At 41.3% G+C, this 18678-nt stretch overlaps 1 protein-coding gene and 1 non-coding gene across 8 annotated transcripts in view; both read left to right on the top strand.

The window, feature by feature from the left end:
* LOC110983101 (leucine-rich repeat serine/threonine-protein kinase 2-like) overlaps positions 1-18678 on the top strand; it is an 83066-nt gene that overhangs the window by 50227 nt on the left and 14161 nt on the right. For all 7 annotated transcript variants that reach the window (XM_087135839.1, XM_087135840.1, XM_087135835.1 and 4 more), the window contains 29 exons: positions 532-642; positions 1478-1614; positions 2409-2560; positions 3160-3280; positions 4484-4595; positions 4747-4821; positions 5146-5256; positions 6083-6178; positions 6619-6764; positions 7342-7462; positions 7763-7892; positions 8137-8296; positions 8799-8853; positions 9158-9292; positions 10235-10393; positions 11002-11096; positions 11588-11688; positions 12018-12118; positions 13211-13297; positions 13632-13714; positions 14079-14206; positions 14661-14770; positions 15178-15251; positions 15563-15626; positions 16100-16165; positions 16934-17101; positions 17601-17699; positions 17979-18107; positions 18566-18673. In XM_087135839.1, the coding sequence (XP_086991965.1) occupies positions 532-642; positions 1478-1614; positions 2409-2560; positions 3160-3280; positions 4484-4595; positions 4747-4821; positions 5146-5256; positions 6083-6178; positions 6619-6764; positions 7342-7462; positions 7763-7892; positions 8137-8296; positions 8799-8853; positions 9158-9292; positions 10235-10393; positions 11002-11096; positions 11588-11688; positions 12018-12118; positions 13211-13297; positions 13632-13714; positions 14079-14206; positions 14661-14770; positions 15178-15251; positions 15563-15626; positions 16100-16165; positions 16934-17101; positions 17601-17699; positions 17979-18107; positions 18566-18673 (3234 nt within the window). The remainder of the gene's footprint in view (positions 1-531; positions 643-1477; positions 1615-2408; positions 2561-3159; positions 3281-4483; positions 4596-4746; positions 4822-5145; positions 5257-6082; positions 6179-6618; positions 6765-7341; positions 7463-7762; positions 7893-8136; positions 8297-8798; positions 8854-9157; positions 9293-10234; positions 10394-11001; positions 11097-11587; positions 11689-12017; positions 12119-13210; positions 13298-13631; positions 13715-14078; positions 14207-14660; positions 14771-15177; positions 15252-15562; positions 15627-16099; positions 16166-16933; positions 17102-17600; positions 17700-17978; positions 18108-18565; positions 18674-18678) is intronic.
* Positions 12873-12945, top strand: Trnat-ggu (transfer RNA threonine (anticodon GGU)). The gene has a single exon. It is a non-coding gene; the product is annotated as a tRNA-Thr (tRNA).

Genomic DNA, 18678 nt, shown 5'->3' with positions numbered 1-18678 from the left:
TCAGCCTATCACTGCCTTGTTTACATCCCAAGATGTATTGCTGGTAACCAAAATGTTGGCCAATCATAGGGAGACCAAAAGGTCACATGATACTGTGACATCTTTTGATTGGACCCTATAAAACTCAGTATTACATCCTCAAAAGCCAACATCACGTGTGTGAAAAAATAGCAGTTTGTATTGATTTTGATTATTCACGATCTGGCTAAGGGCCTGCACTCCAAAGTAGGTCTGGTGACTTTTAATTCACTCTGAGTTTTTTAATAGTCACATGACCTGAATGTATGCATGGATAAAACAATTGCACGGTTTATTGTACATTAAAAAAGAAACGATAGTGGGAGACTTTGAGATGCTGGTGGCAGCAGACATACCAATTCTCAGAACAATGCACACTTGCTCAGAACTGGTAAAAAGGACCGGCATGTTTGTCGCCACCAAGTGTCTCAAAGTCCTCCATTGCATACTCATAAAAAGACTACCCATGAAACGAGTTGTGTGTCTGATGCATTGTTTTGGTCTTCCCATCAGGCATTGCCAAGACTTCAAAACCTGGATCTGAGGAACAACCAGTTCCAAACACTACCTGTGCATGTGTTTGGTAACGGGAAACTACAGACACTAGACATGTCTGGAAACAAGGTGAACAATTATATTGCATTGAGGAACAACCAGTTCCAAACACTGCCTGTGCATGTGTTTGGTAACGGGAGACTACAGACACTAGACATGTCTGGAAACAAGGTGAACAATTATATTGCATTGAGGAACAACCAGTTCCAAACACTGCCTGTGCATGTGTTTGGTAACGGGAAACTACAGACACTAGACATGTCTGGAAACAAGGTGAACAATTATATTGCATTGAGGAACAACCAGTTCCAAACACTGCCTGTGCATGTGTTTGGTAACGGGAAACTACAGACACTAGACATGTCTGGAAACAAGGTGAACAATTATATTGCATTGAGGAACAACCAGTTCCAAACACTGCCTGTGCATGTGTTTGGTAACGGGAGACTACAGACACTAGACATGTCTGGAAACAAGGTGAACAATTATATTGCATTGAGGAACAACCAGTTCCAAACACTGCCTGTGCATGTGTTTGGTAACGGGAAACTACAGACACTAGACATGTCTGGAAACAAGGTGAACAATTATATTGCATTGACTACTGAGTGTACTAAAGGCAGATCGTTTTTGTTAGGTTTTTATTTTAATCAGGGTAAAGCTGTACGAGTTTTAAATTGTTCTTTCTTTTGGGAAGGAGATGGTAAAAAAGTGGTAGACTGACGGCAGACCTTATCACAACATCTTTGAAATCCAACCCTTTGAACCACTTTGCCACAGTGCCATCGATCTCCTAAGCTAATCATTGGGATCTTCAAAGTGAATTCGTTGAGTTCTCCCAAACATACAGGTAGTAATACAACACCGTCTGTTCTCTGTTTTGCACTTGATTCTTGGCTTACAGATCAATGACATGACCGAAGAACCTCTTGAAGTATCCTTCTCGCTGGTAGACCTGAACCTCAGTAATAACTGCATTGAGGAGTTCCCCTCATGGATAGGGCAGTACGCCCCAGCTTTAGTGACTCTGTCACTAGCAAGGTAGGTGTAGTGACTCCTCCCCTAAAGGGGTGTCATTGTCAAAATACGGAGGATCTGACAGTCATGTCACGGCCATGAACCAATTGCATTTTTAACTCCCAATTTTTAAATTCCCGTGGATAGAAATGCTACCCCTACCGGTGCTCATGTAGAATTTGGGATCTCATTAGCAATGAGATCATGGAACCTTTTAATATGACCCCCATTGTTTACATAAGCCAGACCTGGGTTTCACAAAAGTTATGGGCCTTGAGCGGGACCGTAAGAGGGCGCTGTTTTCTCAGTAACCGAGGAGCCTGTGGTCGGAATTGAACTTTGCTGGTTCACAAACGACTGTAAAATGCATGTTACAGTCACATCCCTTCCAGCAAATTCAAAGTCAATTTAAATTCAATTTTATTTTGCCCATATTATAAAAAGTAGATAATTGTGTTCCACTGGCAATTTATTTCTAAATGTTTCATCAAAAAACACCAATTACACAATTGAAAATTAAAAAGAAGACATTCAAATTGATTAAATACTCTCAACGAACGCGGCTCTTCTCAACCAGTGAGGGGGTGCTTCTGCTCAAGGCGGATAGCCTGCATTCTGTTTTCCTTGCAGAGCAGGTTTTGGATTGTTAAATCAGTTGGAAAAAAATCCTGAAGATCAGTAGTGTGGTATTAACAAAGTTGTCTTTTAACCATTTGGGGGATTTGCATCCGTGGAGTCTTTGATGAATATCTCTACACCTTCCAATCTGAATGCCTAAACAACCAACATGTCCCCCGCACCCATTTGTTTGCCCAAAGGAATCACCTCAAAGAGTTACCAGCGATGTCTGTAGAGATGACCCGGCTGCAGACCTTGGACCTGTCCTGTAACGAGCTCTCGCACATACCATCAAAGTTCATGTGGAACTGTGACTCACTGGACTACCTCAATGTTTCCTGCAACCAACTCAGTGAGTAGCCAGGGGCCAATATTTTGCTCCGCACAGAAACACTTGCTAAACGTCATTAGCGTACCCGTTAAGATGTCATCTGTTTAACATAACGACTGTGCTGAACAAGTTTGAAGCATTCTTGTGCAAAACGACAGTTGAATTGAAAATGCACCATGAGATCACAGGAAAAGTGATTTGAAGTGATAAGATACATCAAGTTTTTGATTTCTGAAGCTCTTGTAAATGCATTCATTTTTTTTGTGTTTGTATCCTCATTCCTGTCTTCCAACCTATTACAATGTACGAAGATAGCTGATTCGCTTAGGTTGATAATACCATGGATTTCGTGGTTTACTAGTGCCTTTATGCTAGTTTTTGTCCATTAATTCACAAACATATTTCTCCTTTGTCCTCCTTGGTTGTACTTTTTGCTTTTAAAAGTAACATCTATTTTTACAGGAGATTGCAAAATGCGTCTTTTCAAAATACAGATTTTCTAAGCTTGTCTGCCAGCCAAAAAGTCCTGCTTTGATTCAAGACCTTCACCGTTCTTTTTCACAGCATGTGAGAATAGCCATTAAAATATTTGATTATCTCTTGTTGATGTGGTTCATCAGAGAGTCTACCTGAGGAGCTTGGGGAGTTGCTGTGCTCTTTGACCACTCTCAAGATGGCTGCGAACAATCTGGCACTACCAGAACCTCCTTACATCCCCCGCATGATCCTGCAATTGCCATGGTAAAAAAAAATGGATCCTTTAGACAGATTCTTGCTGGGAAACTTGCAGTTACCCAAATCCAACACTGTGCCATAAGCCAGTGGCAGTTACATGTACTGTCCGGTAAAAATTTGGATATTGGAGCCTGAGGAGAGAAAAAAAGGTTGGATCTTACCATACCCATAAGGATTGAGTTCAGGGGATTTGATGAAGTTAAGGCCGAACTAGGCAACGGTCTTTTTGCTCCAACCTAAACCCACTGTGACTGTTAATTCCTATTGACTTTTTTCACCGACCCGACTATCGCCTTGGCCATGGTGATTGTATATATTCCTACAGGCAGCTTCAGCCGCGTGCAAGCGCACGTGCAATCGCTGCATGCTTGATTAGTTTATCTTGAATAAGTAGATTACCATCATGACACTATGCTCTCGTTACCATCACAACACATCCGAGGTCCAGCACGATCGTGACATCACTGGAAAAATTTCTATTGAGTACCGAAGCGTGACGTCATTTGAACAGGGAAGTGTAGTGTAAATGAATAGAGCACATGTACGTGTTGGCTCACTCACTGGTTCCCGCGTAAATCCTTTTACACACATAACTGGGTGTGCGTGATGTAATCATCTCGGTACCCAATACCACTCCCCCCACCCCGCCACCATTTGGTTTTTATGGATTTCTCAGAGAATACAAAAATCCAGTAGGTTTTAAAACTTCACACTGAAAGTCCATGATTTGAGTTACATGCAAAGCTATCACTCTAGTCCAGTGTGTTCTGTCTTCGACTTTCAAAAGACTTATTTTCAGAGAAACCTCTGCAGCATTCTTGTTTTGTGACAGTACCCGCTGAGTTCCCAAGCCTTGCATGTGCAGTTTTCCAACGTTTTTAATTTTTGACCGTAAGCTCTGAAACCCATTGTGTCTTGTCTGAAAAGTACTGCGTCAAACTGGAAAATTTCAATCAAGGATTCACTTGGGACAAAGTTTCTGTTCTAAATCATCAAGGAAGCAAACAGGAAAAATGTACTTATCTCCCTCTCAATTTAAGCATGCAGTCAAATGTCTGGAAAGGCCATTCATGATTGTATTTACAAACAGTGGGAAAAAATTAAGTCTTATGTAAAATAAATTGTGAAAAAAACACCTCTACTAGTCAGCATTTTTTATAGTATTTGTCATGCTTGGTAGAAATTTTGATGTTATTTTTTGCGTCATAGGTTGAGGAGCATTGATCTGAGCAACAATAACTTGACTGGTGTCCCCCCTCCCAAAGAATGGAAGAGTCAAGGCTTGCGAGAAATCCTACTAGGGCACAACAAAATCAAGAAGGTTTGTCCCGTAGCCTGGCCTTGTTTACATAATGCATGAAAGCAGGCATAATTAGATATACTTTTATTTAATCATTAGAGGACTTATCAGATCTATTACTGTACCATTCATTTGTTCATTCCCTCATATTTTTTGGCATGATTTGTATTAGTTGGATCTGTCTGAGAGCATCCGGCCATGGCAAAAGCTGGAGCGTCTAGCTTTGAACAACAATCAATTGTCACAGGTAACAACTTTTTCTGTAATGCTGATAGAGATTGTAACTGCTACATGACATTGTTCACTGAATCAGCACTTGATATGCTAGTGTTGTTGTAGCCAGTCTAACTACATCAGTGACCTCTCTCAAATTCAAGAAAGTTTGCAGAGGAACAATTGATGAGGGTGAAGATTGATGAGACAGCAGATTGACTCATAAATTGCTTAGACTTTGGTCTTTTTACCTGTTTTCACTGTTATGAAATGTTTTGTCGCATGGTCAAAATCTGCCTTTTTTCCCTTATTGCGTGTCATCTTGAGTTTAATGAGTGTGTGGTTGCTATGCCAACAGGTTCCCAAGGAGATCGGCCAGATACTGACACTAACCTCATTGGACTTCAGCAATAATCCCAAGATTACTTGCATCCCCGATGAGCTAGGGAAGCTGGCAAGACTATGGGAGGTAATCTCTGGAGTCACAAGAGGGATATCAAAAACTGAGCCCACACTTCATTTTCCTGAAGTAGATCAACAGGAGATATTGCTTAGTAAATATTTGGTCCAGGCGAAAATGATGGGGACCAATCAAAAGCAATATAATGAGGCATGGAATTCTGGTTGGTAACCATCTTTTGCCAAGCAAATATTTTCCTTGCTTAGCGCTTTTCTGTCATGGCTGCGATCACAGCAGCTGCGTGTAATTGAAGGGATAGCTGTATGGGTTGAGATTTTGGTTAAGTTTTGCAACAGAGCTAAAGAGGCTGTTGGGATAAGGAATCCGAGATGAGAATGTGACTTGGTTGATTGGCTGATTTAGGGGCTTGCCTAAATTTTGTGTTCCACCTGCCATCTCTCATGCATGTCTAAAAGTCAAGGTTTGGTAACTATATTCAGTTCTTTCCAACTCCTGAAGTAAGGTGTTGTATTGATGAGAGCCATCTTAGCTGTAAATGGATCCTTGTGAAATGTCACCTTATATTAAATCAAGATCAGGATCCCAGCTGTTTATGAAAATAATTTTGCTAGCACCAGGTGACTTGCTAAAAAATTGGCTTACCAAAGGGTCGCCCTGTTAGCAGGGAGTTGTGCAACTAACCAGCTGGCTTGTGGGTTAGTTGTCTTCAAGGCTGACAAGTTGACATGTGAGCCGCCTTATTGGCTGGCTGACGAGTTGGTTGGGTTCTGCAGGACAGATCTGTGTTGGATTTTTTGCAGCACAGTTTCATTCTAAGATTTCATTCTTTCAACATTTCTAACCGTCATCCTCACTGGTCATTGTTCCATCGTAGCTTCCCCTGGACGGACTCAAGCTTGATCTAGACCCATCCATTCTCAAAGGCCGTACCAAGGACATCATTGGCTTCTTGAATCAGAAGCTCAAACAGGTACTGGTCGCCGTTTCACATACCTAGCCAGGGATCAGGACCCAACACCATGGCTTTAATTAGCCCATAATTCTTAACTTTTATGATCATTTTTCAGTGTTTACAAGTACACAGACAATTGGCACTGGCTATGTAAACCCAGAGTCCTTAGTTGTCATAATTTTTGCAGAAGCAAAAATTTCTCTCTTACTTTTGACTGACCATTAGTGCAGAATTTTTTCTAAAATAAGCCGAGATTGTTTGAGCAAATTGAGTTTGTGGAATTGTTTTTTAAAGAAAAAAAGCAGTAAACACTCTTTGGAAATTTATGTAATACCAACAGTTATCATTCTCCTTCAAATATCCTGTAAAAATTGGTAACTAATATATAGATGGTGTTTAACAGCTACCTTCAACACCTACCTAAAATCGTTTAATTTTTTTTCCTTCAAAATGTCTAGTCTGTCCCCTACTATCGCATGAAGCTGATGCTGGTGGGCTACGGAGGCAGGGGCAAGTCCACCCTGTTGGCCAGACTGCAGAAGCAGAAGAGAAGCAAAAAAGAAGCTAACGTAGCCACCGTGGGAATCAAAGTGTCAGACTGGAAGTGAGTCTTGCTATGTGAAAGTTCACTTAGATTAATCCTTATTTACACTAGTCGTCTGTGTAAAAGGGCGCCTGGCAGAAAAATAGACATCCAACGAAATTTTCTTCACCAGGGAGGCACGCGTAATTAAATGATATTCTGTGGCTGCAGTGTAAAGCGAGGCCCTGTTCATATGTGATTCTTTTTATTCTTAGCAAAAATTCTCAATTTGTCCCCAAAACAGTGTTGAAATGGCGACATACATGTATGTACAGATTTCAAATGTAAGCACGATTATTTTGTTTGTTCTTTGCACCATGTGCGCCCAAACCAATTCGCGTGAATGCCTGCAAAGGACCACTTTCATATGCACAGACCCCACAGTGATGTTATTAATGGTGCAAAGTTTGCCTAGTGGCCACTGGACAGTTGTGGCCCTTGTGGCTGGAAAGTAACAGGCAGATATTTCTTGCCATCCTTGTCAAGAGTGTGAGTTCAAGGACAGTGTACACGTAGCTATCCAATTCTCTGAACTGTGTCAACCGGTCTTGAGTCGCCTGGAAGATCTAATGGCTCAATTGCCCAATGTTGCCTGCAGAATCCAAGTCCGGAGTAACAAGAAGGCGGTGGATTTCTGCCTGAACACCTGGGACTTTGCCGGACAGGAGGATTTCTACAGCATGCATCCCTGCTTCTTGACGGGCCGAGCCCTCTTCTTGGTAAAGGAGTGCAGATGGTTCTGAGTTCCCCTTTCCCCTGTCCTCATCCCTGGACTAGGGTTCCAGCCTTGCTTTCTATAATTGTAGTCACATGAATTTTTTTCCAAAACTTTGCAGTAAAAAGTAATACTTGTTACAGCTTGGCCATTTGGTGTTTGGTTTTCTTAACAGCAAAGTTCTAAATTGGAAATTTTTACCCATATTCTCCCTTGAAGGAGATTGTCACACCACTTTCTTGGGACGAAGAAGGGTTTGAAGAATTTTTGAAGAATTGGTTTCATTTTCATGTCCCTGTGTCAGGTGGTGTATGATGTCAGCCGAGGCCCAGAAGAGGTCAAAACCCTCCGACCGTGGCTACTGACCATCCAGGCCTTGGCGCCGTCATGTCCAGTGGTGGTCGTGGGAACCCACAAGGACAAAATACCCAAAGGTCAGTAGAGTCTCAACAGCCTGCAGGATTTAGCTTTCCCTGATGTGCTAGGTAGCTTTCCCCATGAAATGATCAATGAAAATCCAGGAGGTCGTAGATTTAATCAGTCGCCTAGCTGAGACTAACACCTTGGATTTCTTTTCCTCTGAAGTAGTGATTTTTAAAGTAATTGATGAAGTTCTTATCGTCTCAAAATCTGTGCCAATCATTTCCCTGGTTTTTTTTCTTCATTTCTTTTTCCCAGACAAGGAAGTGGAGTTCATCAGTGACATGGAGATGCGAGTCCGGAGCCTGTGCCAGTCGCCGGGCTTCCCCGAGATCATGGGTTTTCGTGTGGTCAGCTGCACCAGCGAGAATGAGGGCTTAGAAGCCCTGCGGAGACTCGTCGTAGAACTCATTGAGACGTAAGGCTTATGATCTGACAAAGATACTGTTTTTTTCCTGTCTGCAAAGATGCAGACCAGACAGCATTTTCTCCATGTTTGTGCATTTTCAATTTGAGAAAATTTGGGCAGTTTGATAGAAAATGTAGCTTTCGCTGTGCGGAACCTGTTTGCTTTTGTCATCAGCAAAATGTATGTCACCATTCGGATAACCCAGATGTAAAAAGTCTCAGGTACAGTAATGATGGAGTAGATACCCTCAAAACCTTGTTAACCTCAACTTGACCTAAATTTTAACTATCCTTAAACCTTCAAATTCCATTAGGATTTGAGGAAGGTAGAGCCCAGTCATCATTGTACATGGCGCATCTTGTCCCCTTGAGGTTATGGCTCAAATGTTGTAACATTGAGTTCTGCACTGTGATCAAAGTCAGAGATTCAGGAAGGGTGATTGCCGAAAGCCTTTTTACATTTAATATCTTTCATAAAAAAGTGTATTAATTGAAATGTTTCACTTCCACAGATGCAAGATCAAAGGTCAACCTGTCTTAGGCCAGATGATACCTTACAGTTACCAGGTAGGTTAAACTTGGTCCTCCCTTCCTACCCCTATCCTAAAACTTGTTTGACTCCCCAGTGGGAGTTGTACATGAGTACATCAGAAACAAGGATTTGATGTTTCCCATGATGCACGCTTCAGGATGATAATGATATTTGTAATTGAGGGGTTCTGAACCTCACAACCTCCTTCTTAGTAATCTTAAATTTGTAAAGCAAAAGGATACCATCATTTTTCTCTCTGCTTCCAGTGCAGTTAAAGAAGGATTAGGGAAAAATGTTAACCTCATTACAAGTCTGTTATCTGTATTTTGGTTCCCCCAGCGTCTTGAGGAGTTACTGAGGGAAGAGGCGAGGAAGATGAAGGAGAACAAGGAGGCGCCAGTTGTGATGAGGAGACGGTTGCTACAGCTGGTACGAGAGCACTCCTTGCAGTTGGACAACGATGAACTCTCACAGGTTGGTGACAAATTAATGACTTGTAGCCAATCAACACTAGCAACATTTGTCATGTGATATTGTACACACCAGCGTTGTTCTGTTTGTACATACAGCAACCTCAGCTTTGATCCTAACCGTCCTCACTCCTGCAAAATCCTCTGGGCGGCTTTGGAGGATTTTGAAGGATTTTGAAGGATTGAGGAAGAATGGCAGAAGGTGTGGCTGATTGGAGGGTGCATTGTGTCAAGGTCTTGGGTCAGACCTTGTGCTGTTGATGCTCAGCCATGCGTAAATTCAGGCCTGGATTATACAATGTATTTGAAATCATGCACTCTACTCTAGGATATCATTCGCACTGCCTTGACCAATTGCAAGAATTGCTGGATTAATTTGAAGGGCTGAGGCAGTGGTCACTCCTCCAAAGAAGACATACAAGAAATGACGGAGGCTCTACCTAGTTTTCACAGGGGGCAATGGGAGGATTTTGAAAGACTGAGGACTAGGGTTAGGTCTGAGGATCTAGGGGATCTAGTTAATGGACAATTTCGAGCACAAATGATAATACAGCCACAGTTTCTTACTAATGTGCAAACACAAAACAGTCCCACTCAAACTACCTCAGCTGAAGCATTTTTGCAGAATTCCAGCACGCACATCATCCCCGTAGGTTTGTTCACTTTGTTCTTGCTCTCTACCATTGTGCGCAGTTGCTGTAATGTCAGTGGTCCTCTTTGCACTTAAATCTGTAAAAGGCCACTGATAACCATAGTGCAGTTTACCGGGGCTTCGTACCTTAGAAGTTACCTTTGTCTAAATATTTCTTCCCTTATTATGAATGAACCATTTATCGTTTAAGTCATATTCGTCTTAAGTTGCCTCTCGTGGTCCCTCAGTGATACGTTTGGTATACTTCTTGTTCCATCTCTTTCATCATTTTTTGGCACCACGATTTCTTCTCAGGCTGTGCGATTCCTCCATGAGACGGGCATACTGCTCCACTACAACGATCCCGTCCAACAGCTGAAGGAGATGTACTTTGTGGACCCGGAGTGGCTGTGCAAGATCATGGCGTTGGTTGTGACTGTCAGGGAAATCAACCCCTTCATCAGTCCCAACGGGGTAAGGGGTGTGATCTTCACTCTTTGCAATTGACCCTTTGCATGAATGGTAGACATGATAGAGGGCAGCATGCAGTGTACACACAAAAGGAAAGTTACAATGGGTTTGCTTTGCTTTCCAATCTTATTAGCACAAAGACCCTAAACTAAAATATGAAAAAAATGAGTTTGCATTGAATCTAAAAACAATGAAATATTGCTGTAGCTGCCCACATTTCTCTGAGTTTGAGTACCAGATTGAGTATAGAAAAAAGTACTTGAGTGTGAGTACTGTAGTACATGTACTTAGTAATAGTCAGGTTCCTTTCCGCAATTATACATGAGCATAAGAGTAAGTACAGAGAAAGTGCTCAGGTATGAGAACAAGTATTTCAGCATTTCTATGAGTGTGAGTTTGAGTGTGATAAAGAGTAGTTAAGTACCAAGTTATATGTACCAAGTTATATCACTGGCTGTCATTTCAAAGGTTTTATATCTTACCCCTTCTAGTATTTGAATCTCAGTTTTCAATTTTTTTCCTCAGCTTGTTGTAAGTGGTCGTAACTGTGGTAACATGCTTGGCACACCAAATCAACACTGAATCCACTCTTTGTGTTTTGTTTGCATTAGCAAATGAGGATCAGCGACTTGCCCATACTCTTCACAAGGACTGAAGATCTGCCCATAAAGCGACTTCTCCCACAGTACCTCAAGCTGCTTGAGAAGTGAGTACACCGCTAAATATCCTTCAGTCCACCTCGGTCGAATTTTGGCTCATCACCATCGGTATTTTCCAAATGGAATCCTTTGGAAGATGGAAGATGTAGTAGGTTGTAAACTGAACCCCCAAATGTGACCCAATCTCACGAAAGGAGTCTCAAGGCCACATTTTCAGTAATTTGGTTTCAATTAGTATTAAGAAAGAGCAAACTGAGCTCTTTGTTTAGAGATTTCACCCAGTTCGACATCTTGAGAAAATATGCATTTTGTAGGAGAAAAATGTCGAGGTTTCCTATTGATCTATACCATGCAAGATTCCTTCGAAAGCCTTTTACTCAAAAGATGCTCTGGTAATATGCGACTCGGTTCGTTCAGTCGGGTCATAAATAGAAGTTACAGTTGGAAGATGTATCATCTCGCAAGTCGTGATGCCACGTGACATGGGAGTGTCCAGGAAATTTATTCTGGGATATTTCTCTTTGATCCCCCATCACAGGTTTGAGGTTGCACTCCCCATCACCGACACAGAGCTTCTTATCCCATGCAAGATGCCCAGCCAGAAACCAGCTATCACTCTGCCTTGCTCTAGCAGACAAGGTGCCAGAAAATTTATCATTTAATTGCAGGCATAGTCCTTGTGCAGTAGCCCGACTGGCATCCATTTGTTATTCTAATTCTCGACAAATTTCAGGCGAAATTTCAGTGCCCATTCATCCACATCTGTGTGATTCAGATAGCAATAAACACGATATACCTCAGGAAGCCATATTTAGCATGCATTGCCTTTTATGCATGCTAATGATATATATGTGAGGTATCAATTCATAACACTGCCATGTAGATGTAAATGATGCTGTGTAATTTCTTCGTTGGTAAATAAAGGACGATCTATGATTGTGTATCCGTGGTTGGCTTTTAAATCGCAGATCTCCTGCACCGTCTGTATGATATGCCCTATGTACCGATCGGTCTGTGGTCCCGTCTCATATTAAGGCTTCTGGTCTTCTCCACCCAGATGCTGCAGACGGTAAGTCAGTTGGATCCCTCAAGTCCCTTGTCTTCAGGTGGCTCTATTGACCTGTCTTCAGTTGGCTCTATTGACCTGTCTTCAGTTAGCCCTGTTAAGCTCTCTGAGATCGATGGACATTGTGCTCACAAGAGCAACTCCAGTAGTACTTTCAAGTACAGTACTTTTTCTGGTATACACAAATCCAGGCACGGAATGACTTCTGGCTTAAAGGGATAACTCTTGATGAAAGTAGCATTTTACAATTGGTTGAACAGTAACCAGCGTCCCCGTGAACATACCAGTGTTGTAATCAAGCATTTTACGAGTACCAGGTTTATCCTCAGACAATGAACTGGTTATATGTGAACAATGCTGGATAACATAATCAAAGGATGGTGAATGCATAAAGGTAACTTTACAAAATAAATGGATTACTTTGGATTGTTACAATTGCGTAAGATGTACATTTTTAGGGCCAAGTACTTTTATCTTTATAATTTAAGTTTGCACAACTAACAATATGAAGCCTTAACTGTGAACTATGCCCATGTTCACCAGCTTTGTTAATCAGTTGGTGAAATCATTTTTAAGCACCTAGTCAGTTTCCCTATATATAGATAGTTGGTTTCATGATTTATGTTTTAAAAAAAGCCGTATCCTCTCTGAGTGATCCCTGTTCACCACTTCCCATGTTGTGTCGTGTTATTAGGGCGTGATCCCTTGGATGGCTTCTGGCAAAGATATTGATAACTGGGAAGAGCCACCAACGTAGGATTGGATAGCTCAGTTGGTAGAGCACCGGTACGGTACTCCGGAGGCTGCAGGTTCAAATCCTGCTCCAGTCAATTTCTTTGTTCATCTTTATAATCAGTTCAATAGTTGACATTAAACCTGGTACTCCAAAGTGCTTGACTACAACACTTGAATGTTCAGGGATTCTGTGCTGTGTTTGCTGCCCGTGACAAGTCCAGCTGACAATTTTCTTAGCATATAAACCAGAGATTCACAAAATGCTTACAAAATTGCCAACAAGTGAGGAGTGTTTGATGTGAAATGTGTTGCATGTATGTGAAGACAAAGTGAAATGATTCTTGTTCGTTTTTTGCATAGCCCTCGTCTGTAGCCTCAGCTTGTAACGACGATATCTCCAAAGTCACCAAATACTGGAGGGAGGGAATCTACGTCTGCTGGTCCAGAGTAAGTCCAACTCCCATCCGATGGCCCTATCCCCCCCAAAAAATAAAAGTAACAAGCGTAAGCCTGTGACTTCAAAAATGAAGGCAAATCTCACATTTAGCATTTTTGGACATGATAATTCTTTCCAAAGTAACATTGCAAAATGACAGTACTGTTAAAAGTGAGAATAATTTCTTTAAGTCTTTAACATTCAAGTGTTAAACGTCAAACTGAAAATTGATTTGTTACTAACAATGTGAGATAAAGTACCATCAAATTTTGCGATTGGTTTCAATGGAGGTTGATTCCCTGTTAGAAACTGTTTCCTCAATGACGTGATCATTTCTCGACACAGGAAGCATTCTTCTGTGTCGAGTCCTTGAGGAAAGGCCGAGATGGACTGAAAATTACCGTGCCTCAGACCAAGGATGGCAACAGGTGAGGACATACTGAGTGCTAACATTCTGGTTTGCGATATTTCAGTTGCTCCCTTTTCCGGTTTTTGCGAAACTGTTCTTGTTATTCGGAGACAAATTTGTGCAGAATTGGTGTTAAAAGTTTTTGGGGGTATATTTGAATTCCCAAGTCATTTAGTTATCCAAATGATGGATCTGTTGCTTATTCCTGTTTACTAGTACCACTCAGTTGAGACTTGATCTGTAAGACAAAAATGAAGCCAATTTTTCTCACACTTTCTTATCAGTATTTGTGGTTGATGACTGTTCTGCCTAATATAATGTGGTGTACTTCTTGCAGTTAAGACTGCCTTACATTTTAAATTGTTTCCTTGATGTTTGCTCAGACTTCTAGGCCTGCTGTGTGATCATGCAGATGACCTGATAGAGGAGTGGTTCCCTGGTCTGACTGAGATGGATCCATTACAAGGCAAAACGCTGGTACAGCGGATGGTACCCTGCGTCCTGTGTGAAGGTAAGGCTAGGTCCAAATCTTGTGACTAGGGCTAGGTCTAGGCTGTTGCTGGTTTGAAATATGTGAGGCACACGCTGACAGTAGACATAGCCATAACTCTGGAAACCTCTTTCAGACTCGGACTGGTATCCAGGCGCTTGACTCCAATTAACAATCTGATCTGACCTTATTAGATCCGATCCGATCCAAGCTTGAGCTGCATAGACATCCCTGTCAAGCACTAGTCTCGGGCACGAAGAAGACATTTCCTTGTCGGATAGTTTCGACTTCAGTAGCTGCTTTCCAATAACGTCCTCTATGAGCAGCGTTGCCTTTAAAACGGTTCATGCATTTTGGAAAAAGGAACGCGTCACAAAGCTTATGAATTGTAGGAAGAAATCTTCGGGAATGACCTAGGTAGATGCATCTGCCCTTTCTGTGTGCGACACTTTGTTCTGTTGTTCATCTTTATCAGAAAACAAAAACCACCAGTTTATGCTGGATGAGCTGATTGAGAGGTCAGAGGTCAACGACTACATTGTCTGCCCCAACCACATGGACATGCAGGTTCCACTAAAGTTATTGGTAAGCTCTTGCAGATTCTCCCCGAACACTCCCACCCAAATTTATTTCACTACGCTGCACACGTTGAGAGCCAGCTATACACTAAACATGAATGCGGAAAATAGGAAATCTGCCAAAGTTGTGTTTGGACCAATTTTATCAGTATCAATTCTCAATCTTTGAATCTCTGAAATATATGTGGACACATCTAATTGAACAATTGAATTGTTATTTATGTTAATTGTACCCATTGTTTTAAAATGTTGCAGAACAATCAGATGTTAATATTCAGCTCGATATTTGAAAGGGGCAAAGCGGATACGCTGTAACGTGAATATGAAAGCCCACTTACAATAGTACGTGCAGTATATGTACTAAAGATATAAAAGATGTAAAATGATATCGGTCATTTTTGTTCAACACTTCAGGCCCCTGATGTGATGCTTGCCGATCTGGATGACCGATTCCACATCGACCCCAAGCTGCTGCAGTTTTCACCCAGGTAGCTTGATCAAAAACAGAAACCCTCATCATGCTGAATAACGAAAGAGTTCAAAATGGGTTTGCTGGGGACTTTGCAAATGTTTGAAATGTCTCTGGAGAGTGAAGTGACTCGCTGAGTTGGACTTCGAAACTAAACTTCAAGTTGTTTCCTGCGGACCTTTTTTTGTTTCTTTCTAAGATTCTCTGGTTGTAAAGGTTGAATTAAGTCCTTCAGATGGAGTACCTGCCCCTTCTCATTCAGGCAAAACTTCTCTGTCGTGCGCTGTTTACACGGGCAAAATGTTTCCATTATCACCTTGTTTGTTACAGTTCTTCACACATGCTTGGAGATGGGAGTTTTGGTTCAGTGTACAAGGCCAAATACAAAGATCAGGTAAAAGTTGTTGGGCGTTTTTGTTTCTGTGTTTTTTTTACAAAACAGTAATACTTTTTTCAATTTTTTTTTTATTTGAAATTGCTCTTGTTAAGAGTACCCTCGATTTCACATGAAGCCTATGTTGAATTGCAGGCCAGAAATTGAAATTTATTTCTCCAATTATACACCTATGACACACCCCACATTTATTGCATAAACTCTTTTATAAGCTGTGAAAAGTCTGTCCCACTCAAAATGCCACTCAGTTCACATTAAATACGTTTTGGGTAATTTTAAGTACAATAAGAAAAATTTTGTTTATTTCATTCACGGTAAAAGCATTACAAACCTAAATAAAATTCAAAATTTATTTTTGATGAGGTTAGTATTCTTTTCTGCTGCCGTCAGAATGCTACACCAGCCCATAGTGGCAGTTGTCAATTTCTCCAAAATGCCAGCTAATGTTTATTTTTTTTTTATGTTTCATCCAGTACGTCGCAGTCAAGATGTTTGGGATGAGCCCAGATGTCCATCCTCATCGACTTCTCAGACAAGAAGTGAGTCCTCCACATTCTCACACCACACTCATCTTGCTTGACATTTCTCTGTACTTTCTAGCTGCAAAATTCAATTGAAATTGAAGCACTGATTGAAGGAAACAAGGGAACCTTATTTCATAGTCCATCAAGGTCATAATTTTCACAGCTTTGGTTGGTTAAATATTTGCTCAATCCAGTTCATGTTTCCTAGTCTTTATAGGATAGAGTTGTGTTGTTGTCTTTAGAGAATGGCTTGGGTTTAGCTAAAATTCCAACCTGTGTAAGGCACAGTTTTCCTTCATTCCCATAAATTGCCCATTTTTTTATTCAACGGCATAGTCATACCACAAGTCAATCTTAACCCCTTCGCGCCGTTCTTTTGACCGTGACTGCGGGGCTGTGGTATGCCCTGAATAGAGGGCTTTGTCCATCAGCAGGCCCACATTGAACCAGCTGCTAGATGGAGATCTCTTTTTTAATTCATAGCCTTAACACAGCATTATAAAAGAGTACTTCCTTAGTACTTCAGTGTTCTTTACGAGTCATCTCAAGTTCAGCCACAAGTCCTTTCACTGTTAGTACACAGTGCGTCAACAGTCATAAAAGGGGATGTCTGTTACACTTCCCTTATGAACAGCTAAATACATGGAGACTGTGGGACTTGTGACTGTCTTTGAAGACTGATAATTAGCTGTGAATCGGTTATGAGCACTTGCCAATGAAGTACGGACTGCACGACTACGGGACTTACCATATCTTGCTATATGAAAACTCTGCCCCATCCAGGTTACCATCTTGAGGCAGCTGCAGCACCCTAGCCTAGTCTCCATGGAAGGCGTTGGTTTGAACCCCAGGGTTCTTGTCATTGAATTGGCCCAGCTTGGGTCGTTGGCATCGGTATTGCGCAATAAGAAATTGACCAGTAGGAGTCTACAGCACCGTATTGCCTTGCAGGTATGTACATATAGTGGTCTGTATCATTGCCTCACTCAGCTCAAATCATTCATGTAAGATACCAAACGAGTGCGTATGCAAAAAGTTGCATTCAATGATACAGTTCTAGACTTGCAGGATTGATTTTAGAATCAGTTTTTATCTTACCTGCAAGACTTTTCAAATTTTGCATTTAAAGGAATGTATCAATTTGTTATTCTTTGAAACCAAATCAGATTCTTTCTGTAATAGGCATTTTGCTGCAGTTGGACATGAGATGGATATCGAGATCAGGAAAATTTTAAACCAAGGATTGAATGTGAAAAATCCATTCCATTTGAGTTAGGCTCATTTCCCAGGCAAAATTTGGTGTCAAACTTTGGGATGATTAACATATTTGTTTGTATGTGTGCTAAGGTGCTTACCACAAGCGTGTTTGTGAAAATTTACTTGAAAATCCATCATTACTTCTAGCCAGGATTCCTTCAGAAAAAATTGAAGTCAACTTTTTTTTTGACAGGTGGCGGAGGGATTGATGTTTCTTCATGAGCATCGCATTGTTTACCGAGACCTGAAACCAGACAATATCCTGATCTTCTCCCTGTCACTTGGGACGCTGGTTAGTGTTGACTTTTGACCCATGAATAACGTTGCTGTTAGCTTGACCAAAATGAAAACGTGAAAAGTACCGCCCACGGTTAAATCTTAGCTGATATCATGGTCAACAAAAATGTCTGTTGCTAAACATAGTTCTTTGTTTGATAACCTTTCACCCCTCTTGTGTTTGAAACTTAAAATTAGCCTTTTTTTGTATTTTAACAGAAATTAGTCCATTTCTTTTCTTGTAATGATGGTTTCTGTAAACTTTTATAGTTAATGCATATTACATTGTTTATAGCATAATGCCAAGATAGCTGATTATGGCATCTCCAAGTTTGCTACGCCATACGGTCTCAGAGCACCAGAGGGAACCCCAGGCTATCGAGCGCCGGAGGTCATTCGAGGGTTGTCTACTTACAACACAGAGGTACAGCACTCAACGTCTCTTACGATTCTATCATTGCCAAGGCATAGTCACCTTTGTAACTTGTGTAAATGTAATGGCAGGAAAGAAGTCAGGCCATTTCCATCTAGGATGTTTCCAGACATCATCTGAAAACCACAAATAGCAGGAAATGCTTGCTAATTTCATGCATAATTGTATTCCCTGCGTGGGTGCAGAAAGTTACTGGACAGAGTAGGGATGATGTTGAGTCTGTTACAAGTCCTGTCAGAAAATCTCATTGCCAAACTAGTCTAAAGTAACTGGGTGAACGATGATATTGGAGAGTATTTGTCACAATTCCTTTGAGTAGCTTGTGGCTTGGCTTAAGACCGAGTGACTTGTGATGGACTAGTATGCAGTCAACTACAACACTGGCACTCAGTGTTCCGTGATTGATCACCATTGATTTTGTTCGTGCATTTTCTTTTGTTGACGCCAAGGTGGACATCTACTCCTTCGGCATTCTTCTGTACGAGATGGTCACTGGAGGACACAAGCCCTTTGAGGAATTAGAATTCAGAGCTGAGCTGGACGAAGCCGTGATGAAGGTAGA

Source organism: Acanthaster planci, linkage group LG04 (assembly GCF_054643075.1).
Source record: "Acanthaster planci isolate LZ-2023a linkage group LG04, COTS_SCS, whole genome shotgun sequence".
NCBI lineage: Eukaryota > Metazoa > Echinodermata > Asteroidea > Valvatida > Acanthasteridae > Acanthaster > Acanthaster planci.
Note: the sequence above shows the minus strand (reverse complement) of the source record. Positions and strands in the feature narration are given on the sequence as shown.